The following is a 10,730-nucleotide window of genomic DNA, read 5'->3' on the forward strand; positions in this document are numbered from 1 at the left end:
ATATTTATGCAAAATTCAGCCACCTCATTGTTAGTGAAAAAAATAAGGTAACTGTCCAATCACAGAGAACTGATTGTGGTACACTGTCTCATTGTTTATAAAGATTTGAAGATGTTTTTGACAGCACAAGCCTGTAATCCCAGCTATTCAGGAAGTGGCAATGGGGAACTAAATTTAAGCTCTGTATGAATTTAAGTGAATTCAAAGCTAAAGCAGGCAAGTTAGACATTGTCTCAAAATAAAGGCCAAGGACACGGCTTCAGCAGTAGAGCAATTATCAAGCATGGTCAAGGTCCTTAGGTTCAATCCCCAAGACTACAACAAAGAGCTCTTTCTGGGTTGTTAACCCTCTGAGATCGAGGAATCAAACAACCCCACAAGTTGTCCTCTGACTTCCATGTGTACACCATGGTCCACACTTTCACATACACACACTAAATTTAATTTTAAATAATCAGAAAGGCTGGGCTAAAGAGATGGTGTAGAGTTAACAGTACTGGGTGCCCTTGCAGAGGAGTTTGGTTCAGTTCCTAACATCAAGAGTGACTCGGGGATTTGACACCTTCTTTTGACCTCTGGAGACACTGGGCAAGGAAAGTGCACTTAGGAACATACAGCAGGTAAGACACTCACTCACACATAAATTATCTTTAATACAAAAAATATTTTTGAGTATATAAAAAACAAACACAGAGGAAACAATGCTCAAAGCGAGCATTGGATGCTAGGTCTCCATTTTTTTTTTCCCAAGTCACTCTATTTGCAAATATTTCCCCCTCTAAGCTGTTTCACATTGTTAGCATCTTAGTATACACTTAAGTCACAACCCTGATGAAGCACGGGCACCTACTTTCTTTTGTTACTTATGTTTTGTGTCAAACCTAAAATCCCACCATCATAAATAATGTACTGGATAATGGTTTGTATTTATTTATTTTATATATGTAAGTACACTGTTGCTGTCTTCAGACACACCAGAGCAGGGCATCAGATCCCATTACAGATGGTTGTGAGCCACCATGTGGTTGCTGGGAATTGAACTCAGGACCTCTGGAAGAGCAGTCAGTGCTCTTAACCACTGAGCCATCCCTCCAGTCCTGACTTTTATTTCTTATAATCAGTACATCTTTTTATCTATCCTAGATTAAGTGAGAAGAATGGAGTGAGGTAGAGGTCTGTTGTCATTCCTGTCTCAACATTGTTTCATTTAGATGCTTTCTTTAATGCCTATCAACCTTATCTCCCTAGTCAAGGGCTTCTCTTTCAATTCCCATCTCTACTCAGTCCATACCTACTGTACTCTTATCACAGCTTTGGCAGCTACCTAGACCTTAAACGTCTTACTTTGAAGATTTTGGCTATTCAAGGCTCCCTGCAGCACACAAAATTAGCATGTTTGAACTATACCACTAGACTTTTTAGGAGGCCCAAATTCACTTAGGTGGTACAACTAGCTTAATATCCTGTCCCAACCCATAAGACACACTTTTAACCCATCTTTTGAGGTGGGAAGATCCATCTTTAATCTGGGCCTTCTACTAGCAGCCTATATAAAGCACATGCAAGACAGAAACTTGCTCTTTGCCATCTTGCTCTTGCTGGCAAGAGAACCATTTCCTTGGGATTGTACTACTGAAGACCAAGACATCCAGGCTTTGGGACTTTCCATGGGTAGACAGCCACTGTTGGACCAGTTGTACTGCAGTCTACAAGCAAGTCCAATAAATCCCTTTTATAATTCATTAAGTTCTGTTCTAGAGAACTCTATCATTTCTACCCTACAACTTTATTCACTCACTGGCTGCCTTATAGATTTGCAACTTCCTAGACACAATCTTATCATTTTCTTCCCAACTGCCTGAACACAGCTTACAGCACCAAGTGGAAGGAACAGCCAAATCAAGAGCTTTATGCTGTTGCCTGTGCAGCCACTCCCCTCACCCTGACAGCACTGGGAATCAAATCTAGCTTTGCAAATATTAGGCAAATATTCCATCAATAAGCCACGTCCCCCAGCCCTAGCTGAGGGACTTTTATGTTTAGAATTTCCTTCTGTTTCCAGTTTGCTCATGAAAGAATGGGATGAAATCATATGTTCTATCTCTGAGATAGCCATGACTCTTTACCTCAGACCCAACGCCTCCATGGCTCACCACTAGTCCTGACATACTAAGTACTACAGTGTTGCTCACTATCCCTGCACCCAAACAAGCCGGGGAGATGAAACCAGGGCAACCCCATTACAGATGTTACACATGTGCTGTGCAGCCCTGAGACAAAGCTGAACAGTAGCCACCCCAACCCCTCAAGAGCATTCCCACTTTTAGTGTCTGTTTCATAAAGACCTGCCTATCCAAGGGATGCAACATTTAACAGCATATTTATTTCCTTAAACTGTTCTTTACATTTGATAGACAAAAAGCGTCATTCTGATTCACTTCTGTAATTTTCTTAGTCCAAACAGTAAAATATTAGTGGGAAATAGCTAAAAGTAGGGTTAAAATTTCCAAGGTAACCTTTTCTAACTAGGCAAATGGATGTATCAAGTATATGTATAACAGTCTCTTAGTTTATTATAAACCAGCTTCATGGGCCACAGAAAAAAAAAAGGACTATGTACAGCCTTTTGGGAAACAGGCAAGGAGCTGAGGAGGACCAAGATGAGTCTAGGGCCTCGGAGGGCACATTTCCCAGGGAGGGAGCCCTGAAAGGGAAACCAGACGCTCCAGTAAGACTCCATAAACAGCATAACAAACAAACAGGTCTGTGGTAACCTGACCCTGGGGAATAGGGTCCATGTCTCTTCGGAGCTACTGACATAATGCTGTGCGAAGATCAAAGCAGACCTAAAGCAAGAGAAAGGAGTTTAGTCAGTACCTGATCTTTAACTCAAGTCCCCAACTCCAACTCTGCAGGTAGCTATCAAGTGACTACAGGGACACATACAATGCTACAGAGAGACGTTCCAGGGGTTGACCAGGCTATGTCTGAAAAACTACAAATGCAAAATATGAGACATAAAATAAAATGGTCATAAAATTTGACCATTATTTATCTAAGGACATACTATGATGACTGCATGGAAAGAACACAGGACTGATAGTCAAGATGTCCAAGAGTCTCACAGCATAGACCTGGCTGGCCTCAAAATCAGAGATCCATCTGCCCCCAGAGTGCTGGAATTAAAAGCATGGGTGAGCATGCCCAGCAAAAGAGATACTCTTAATTAGTCAAAGGCATCAGACAGTCTACTCTCACCTTACGTAGAGAGGTTCTGGGTTGGGCAATGAACACACCTCTGCTCCACTAGGGAGGCAAGGCCAACCAGTTAAATGCTCACCTCTCCTCGATACTTTCTGGACACAGCTATCCTCCAAGAGCTCATTTCCCTAAATTTGAGGCCCTACAATGGATGTGGTCTAAAGTAAACCTCCAGTTCCTGCCCTAGTAAATTCTAAGAAAAGAAGCCAGTCAGTGTTTTAGGCACTTACCTCGCATGCCTGGAGGAGGAGGTCGCATCCCAGGAGGGGGCATGCCCATTGGAGTTCCTCGGCCAGGAGGGATCCCCATTGGGGGACCCATGGGAGGCCTCATGCCAGGAGGTGGGCCCATCATACCTGAAGGAGAAAAGCTCACGTGACTTTCTAAAAGATGGAAGGAAACATACAAAGCTGTCTACCGAGCGAGAAGGCCTAGTCCATCCTCTCAGCCTCTACAAGCAAAGTGGCCCCTGAGCCAGAGTGGAGTTCCTAATGGCTCTTGTCCAGTTAGGTTCCAGTTCAGTCAGCCAGGCTGGATCTCAGAGTAATCCTGCTTAATAACACAAACTCATCATCAGTTTCAGTCAAGGATCTATTTCATCATGAATCCAGCTAAGGCATTTTGTGACTAATGAGTACAGTGTCCTTTGAAGATACTCACCTGGAGGAGGTGCCCCTCGGCCCATAGGTGGAGGAGGACCCCCACGACCAGGTGGGTACTGAGTTGGGGCTCCTGCAATACTGGCTGTGGCTGCAGCTGCAGCAGCTGCCACAGTGCCTCTTCCTTGTGGGGTCATCACCTAAGAAAACAAAGAGGAATTAAAGCACTGTTCAGTACATCTTCCTAGTCTTCTTCCAAACTGCACTGAGCACCAAGTCCCCTAAAGCTACAGCTCATGCCTTCATCTGTCCACGTAAGTCATGCATGGATCAGGAAGCCTGGACGCTCAATTTCTAGCCTCTTGACCTGACATTAATATTAAGGATTCCCAATCGACCATGGGAAAAGCACTGGTACTTTCAGTTAAAACTGGTGACATTGAAAAGAGAAATGTCAGGAGAACATTCTGCTAAATCCAGTTGGCTAGAATACCTTTTGTACATCGCCTCACACAAACACTAACCCCTGACAGTCATGGCTCTCAAGAGCTGCTTTGGACTCTTCCCCAAGCTATGGATTCTTCCTTATCCTTTTGGCCACCAGAAAACTCCTTCAACTCCTCACCTGCTGGGACGGCCCTCCAACACCTCGCACTGGTCCAGCAAGCCCTGCAGGAGCCTGGGGCATGGGCACACCCGCCGGGATTCCTCTGCCAGCAGCCCTGCCGATGCCTGGCCCCCCAGCAGCTCCAGCAAGTGGCACTCGGGCAATGCCAGTCTGAAAGAAAGAAAGAGAGAGAGAAAGAGAGAGAGTGAAAGAAAGAAAGAAAGAAAGAAAGAAAGAAAGAAAGAAAGAAAGAAAGAAAGAAAGATAGATAGATAGATGGATGCTTAATGCTCAGTGCCTTCAAGAATTCCAAGTGCATCTTTGGAATAGCGCTGCCTAAACCTCTAGGATCTATAAGGCATCTAAATAGCACCAACTGTATGTACCAACACCATTCCTCCTCCGCCAAGAGAACCAGACCAAGAACTTATCACCCCTTAAAAAAAAACTAGATCTTACATCTAGAGAAGCCTGCCACTCAATACCCACATTCATTCCCGTGTCAGTCAAAGCTCACGACTACTCAGAGTGATTAGTGAACATAGCACCTGACCTGGCCACAGACAAATATAAAAGTGACAATGGCCAAATAAAACCTTATACACATTTGCAAATGAGAAAGGTTGTAATGCAGAGTTCAAAACAACGAAATGAGTGAGGTAAACTACTCTGAACTCACTTGAGAGGCTATCGGTACATCATTAGCAGGACTTAAAGCAAAAAGGTAACTGAAAATGTTTATAAAAGTTAAAACGCAGGACAAATTTTTCACATGTTACACACAAACCATGTGTGTGAATAAAAATAAAACACAGGGGAGCTGAAGCTACAACTCAGTGGCAGAGTGCTTGCCCAGTGTACAGGATGCCCTGGGTTCAACCCAAGCACAGCAAAAATTAAGACAGATGCACACATGCTTAAATACAGGCTAAGAATACTCTCCTGGTTGGCAATGTCTTAAAGAGAAAACAAATTTGGCTAGGTTCTTTTTAGAGCTCAATTTATAAACATGGTTGGTGTTTATAGAACCAAGAACACCTAGGATCAAATGTCAGGTTTACCATTCACTAGCTATGACATCTTAGATGAGGTAAACTCAGTTTGTTTCATCTCTAAGGTGAGGATAATTTTCAAAAAAACAAACTAAAATCCCCTTATAATGATTAAATAAAACACTGACATCCCTGATGCACAGGCAATAATACTAATATTCTGTAACTACCAAAGCAAAGCATTCATAAATTCTATTATTTGGAGCTGTTTTTTGTTGTTTTTGAGACAGTCTTACTGTGTAGCCCTAACTCACAGATCCACTTGCCTCTGCTGGGAGGGACTAAAGGCTTGCACCACAGTACCCAGCAGGACTGTTAATTATTTTAATTTCTTTGCAACTGTAACTACAGCTGCCCCCTTCACTGTTGTTACATATATTTAGGGAGTGAACAATGCGACTTCAGGCAGCTCCCCTGATTAGGATTCCTCTGGAGGTGGGGGGTTAAATCTCTAGATTAGAGATCTAGCTGTCTCTCCACTCACTGTTCTATGATTTCATTTATCCGTAAAGGGGGTACATGGCCAGAGTACCTGACAGAGCCTGGCTCCCATGAGGGCCGCCCTTGGACAGGTACTCAGGAGGGACTTACATCTTTGGGAGGAGGTCCTTCTACTGTCATGGAGACCAGGTTCTCTCCTCGAAGCAACACCAGACCAAGGACTCGCTTCTCTTCTCTTTCTGCTTGTTTGGAGTTCTTTGGCCTAAAATTGAATTTTTTAGAAGGAAAAATAAGGCAAGTATTAGAAGGTAGGGAACATTTAGGTTTACCTGTCTAGGAAACACCAAGCTTGGCTGTGCATCACATAACCCAACAAATGGTTATAAACCTTCTAAAACAGGTCCTCAGGATAGCATCCCAGGCTCAGGAATCTCATATGGAGAGAGCTGCCTGTTCTCTACCAAGCCAAGAAGACCAGAGGCCAGGAAACAGGACAAGCAAGCAAGAAAGCCCTGGCAAAGAGGCTTCCACGGCCAATGGCAAATTCTCTCCCAATTGTCCTATTAACTTGTTCCCTCCCTTCAGCTTAAGAGTTCACAGGCAAATCAATTCTTTATCAAAAGTGAATGCCACCCGCTCTACACCCACACAGTGTACAATTCCAGCCTTCACCTTATGTGAGAAACAGAAGGAAGAGAGGAAGGGAAGAGATTCTACATACAGATGTTGACAAGGATGACCTCACACCAAAGCCCACCCAGCCAACCACCAGATGATAAATGCGACGATGAGTGTGAACTAGGAAAACTACAAGATGGGAGCAGGAAGCCATAAAGACAAAATATCTGGATTTAAAAAAAAAAAAAAAAAAAAAACTTGATTTTATTTCCTTTTTAGCTCATACTGACTTGTTAAATAAGCCTATACTGGCTTTTCATAATGGAAAAAAATAGGTAGGTAGTTAAGGTTTTTTCCTCATTAGCCTTATTTTAAAAACTTTTTTCAATTTTTTTAAATCAGAAAGTCAGTTTCGTTTTTAAATGGAAGTTCCACACTGATCTGCTGGCCCCACTCTAACACCTCCCAGGCACTCAGGCATCTGCACTTTTATTTATACTTGATCTTGGGCCACAAAAGAAAACAATCTCACAAAGAATTTAAGGGAATTCAGTCAGTACATAATATGAATGCTGCAGAGGACAAGCGTGATATAGGACAAGGCTCACCACCTTGCTGAGCTCAAGACATCCTGAATATGTAAAACAGGACTTGAGATAGACCACGTGGTTTAACAGGCCTGAAGTAGCTAGTAACTTACAGAATTGCAGCAAACCAGAAAATATCTCCAATTTTTTAGAAAATGCCAACAAAAATGACTGGCCCCAAACCCACAAGGGGAGCAGAGCACTTACCCTGAAGAGGGTCAGAGGCTTCTTAAAGCAGTTTCAGACCAGGCTGCATTAGGAGAGCCCTTTAGGCTACAGCTTTACAAATAGGTAATGAGGCCAGAAAATCAAGCTCTCCCCCCTCACACCTGTGGGGAGAACATGAGAGCCCTTTACCCCAGTACCCAGGGGCATGCAAAATCAGAGTAACTAAAAGCCTAGCAGCCCTCCTCACCAACGTCCTCTTTGCAAGACTCAGAGAGCAAGGTTTGCTGGACTAAGGAAGATGTCTTAGCAGCCAACGGTCCCATTTAAGTTACTCATCAAAAGCAGGTAAGCACGTAAGAGCACTAGCTGTGTCACCATCCCAAACCTGGGCCACCCATCCCATCCCTTTCCTCCTCAATCCCTTCTCCCGCCCAACAGCCCTCTCCTTACTTGATCTTCCTGAACTCATCACAGTCACAGAGGATCAAGTTCATATGCTTGTCAAAAGCTTTGAAGGTCCCGATGAAGATCCGGCCATCTTGCAGGATGCACCTCATCCTGTAGTCGATGTGCTGCAGCATCTTGCTGCTCTTGCCCACCGTCTGAAAGGAGCAGGCATCAGTGAGGCCCAGCTCTTCTGCACTCACACACTTCTAGCCCTCCCCCAAGTCGTCTACCACAGACTAATTTCTCAACTTTTTTCAGCTGTCTTCCAGTCTTCCTATCATCCAGCTTCAGCCTAGCTATTCAGACCTGCTATTCTCCCTTCCCTTGAAAAGGTGATCTTCCTCAGACTACAGTGACTTTGCCTATGTTGTGTCTGTCTCAGGAGATTGTAAAGTGTCCACAGACTAATCAAATCCATCCGCCACTGTGCAGACTCAGCTCTAAGAACGTCTAAATCCATCAAAACAACTAAGAACTAGACTTTATGACTGGCACCTTAAGTCCACTTAAGCAAAAGCTTATTACCAGAAAGTGAATCAGCTCTGAATCGAGAATGGAGTCCTCAAATCCAGAATTGGTTAGCGTGCCTCCAGGGCTTTGTGTAGTAAGGGTAACTTTTCTAGGCTAGTGTTAGTTTGGATACTTAATGCTCTGATATATAACTTGTTAACCTTAATTTTTAATTTAAGGCAACAACAGTTTCTATCCTGGCTTCCAATGTAGCTTTGAAAAAATGGGGAGCCTATACACATCCCAAGGTCAACGGAGGTACCTGTCTCTCTTAGAAACATAACAGCTTCCCTCCAGTCTAACTGGTATTATGTTACCCGGAACTACCCAAGTACCTCAGGAACTACAATTGCTGTTCACCCCTGTGAGTACTACCCTGTCCTAAACTTAAGACCCAGATTATGTGTTTTCTGCTTAATCACCTGTTCACAGAGATCAGCATACATCGGTCCATCTGCCTAGTAACAGCTAATACTTCATTGGATACTCCCTGTATATCCAAGCCCTTGAAAGGGATTGTGCATTTCATTTGATCCTCAAAACTGGACCCAATGTCATTCATTTTTACTGGTAAAATTGGCTACCCGGGCTGACGATTAAGCAAGGGCTTGCCTCAGTCAAGTCTCCAAAAAACAAAAAGCAATATCGTGTTTCACCACCGCGGGTTTCTTCAGCTACACGACTAGAGTAATGTTTTAGAGATACTAAGGTATTTATTACATTTGCTCTGTAGTCAAAGCTGATCTCAAAATCAGGATCCTCTGCCTTCCAAGTACAGAAATCACAAATAACAGAGATTTTAAGCACCGGCCACTTTCCCAGGCTGACCTTTCTTTTTTTTGGGGGGGGGGGGTTCTTTTTTTTTCGGAGCTGGGGACCGAACCCAGGGCCTTGCGCTTCCTAGGTAAGTGCTCTACCACTGAGCTAAATCCCCAGCCCCATGGCTGACCTTTCTAAACCTAATTTAAGTTCATTAAACCTGTGAAAAATCTTGAAGCGGTATTTTACTATCGGGGATAAAGCAGGGTTGGGCCTCCAACAACCAGACTCCTGGAAACTTCTTGCCGTCTACAGCTTTGCTCTCGCAGTTCTCGAGATTGCTAACCCTCCCTCCTAGGGGGAGCCAGGGCGCCCCTAAACAATCACTTGGGAGTCAGCTCTGGACCCGGGCCCACCTACTGGAGAAAGCGTTCTCGCCCCTCCTCCTCCTGCCGTTACTTTTGCCTATGCTGAGCTACCATAGTGAGTTATATTAGGACTGCCTGGGTCAGAAACTTGGCCCAAGAGAAGCCAGAGAACTTATTTCAGGGTGCAGTCCAAGCGCCTGACATACCCCAACAAGAGAACACGAGTAGCAAGGTCGCGCTCTGCGTGCTACCCTCCCACTCCCTCCGCTGCTAGACTCAGGTTTCCGGCCTTGACCTCCACAACTCCTCCGTCTCGCCCGGCGCTCCCGGGTCGGCCCGAGGCTCGCGCCTGTTCCAAAAACCCGGGCACACATTGACGCAGTTTAAGGCTACCGAGGCTGCGGAACCGAAACCACTGTGGCTCCGGGAGACGACGTCTGACGGTCGCACATCGGCCTGTCTCCCGGCTGGCCTTCCCCTCTACCCAGGCGCAGCCTCACGTTAAGTCCAGGCCTTTGGCGCTGGGATCAAGCGGCTTCCACCCCGACCTTCTCCGCCACAGGCGGCTCGGCTCCAACACACGGACGCGGTCCGCTACCGCCCCACTCTGCACCCCCGAGCGCCCTGCGGCCAGCCCGCGACTTCTCACCATGGTGGCGGCTCGGATGGCTCAGATTCCCGCCGGATTCGCTTCCACAGAGGCCTAGTCGGCAGCCAGCACCTAGATTCCCGCCGCCGCTAACGGAAATGCAGCCTGCAAAATGCCGCCGCTTGTGAAGCTACTTCCGGTCCGGCCTCAGCCCTGGAGTTCCGGTCTCTGGAAGCCAATTAAGGGGCGGGGCACTAGTATCAGCTGATCGTTTAGTGTTTTGTTTTTGTTTTGTTTTTTGTTGTTGTTGTTGTTGTTTTGTGGAGTCCCCCCCTTGTTTTTATTTTATTGGGCTTTCCCTCCTCGTTTTGTTTTGCTTTAGACAGGGTCTCACTGTGTTTTGAGCTTCGGATCCTCCTACCCACAGCGTCCTTAGTACCGGATGCTGGCGTACACCTTTAAGCTTGGTGGCAAACATCTAACTGAAAGCCTTGGATCCTCAATAGGACAAACACCTTCCCAGCTTAAGTCTGCTCCAGTAGCTTGTTTTACACGCCGGTGTCCCGGAACCCCGCTCCCACCCCAGTTCTCACCCAGCCAGCACTCTTGTGAACTCACTCTAGGCAGCCACTGCTCTAACTTTTCTCTTGCAGCTTGGACTATTTCCTCTTTGTATTTGGTTTTGTCTCATTAGAAATACTAGACTCTCAGGTATATGCAAATC

General features: G+C 45.3%; 1 protein-coding gene across 1 annotated transcript; it reads right to left on the reverse strand.

Annotated features, from left to right (window-relative positions):
• Window positions 1–2,549: 2,549 nt before the first annotated feature.
• On the reverse strand, window positions 2,550–10,165 carry Snrpb (small nuclear ribonucleoprotein polypeptides B and B1). Its single transcript, NM_134358.1, has 7 exons — window positions 10,067–10,165; window positions 7,784–7,935; window positions 6,111–6,222; window positions 4,486–4,638; window positions 3,922–4,060; window positions 3,492–3,617; window positions 2,550–2,846 (listed from the first exon to the last, which is right to left on the reverse strand). Exons 1-7 carry the CDS (start codon window positions 10,067–10,069, stop codon window positions 2,836–2,838), a joined length of 696 nt encoding a protein of 231 aa, NP_599185.1. The 5' UTR covers window positions 10,070–10,165; the 3' UTR covers window positions 2,550–2,835.
• Window positions 10,166–10,730: the final 565 nt, after the last annotated feature.

Source organism: Rattus norvegicus, chromosome 3, assembly GCF_021556685.1.
Source record: "Rattus norvegicus strain SHRSP/BbbUtx chromosome 3, alternate assembly SHRSP_T2T, whole genome shotgun sequence".
Taxonomy (NCBI): domain Eukaryota; kingdom Metazoa; phylum Chordata; class Mammalia; order Rodentia; family Muridae; genus Rattus; species Rattus norvegicus.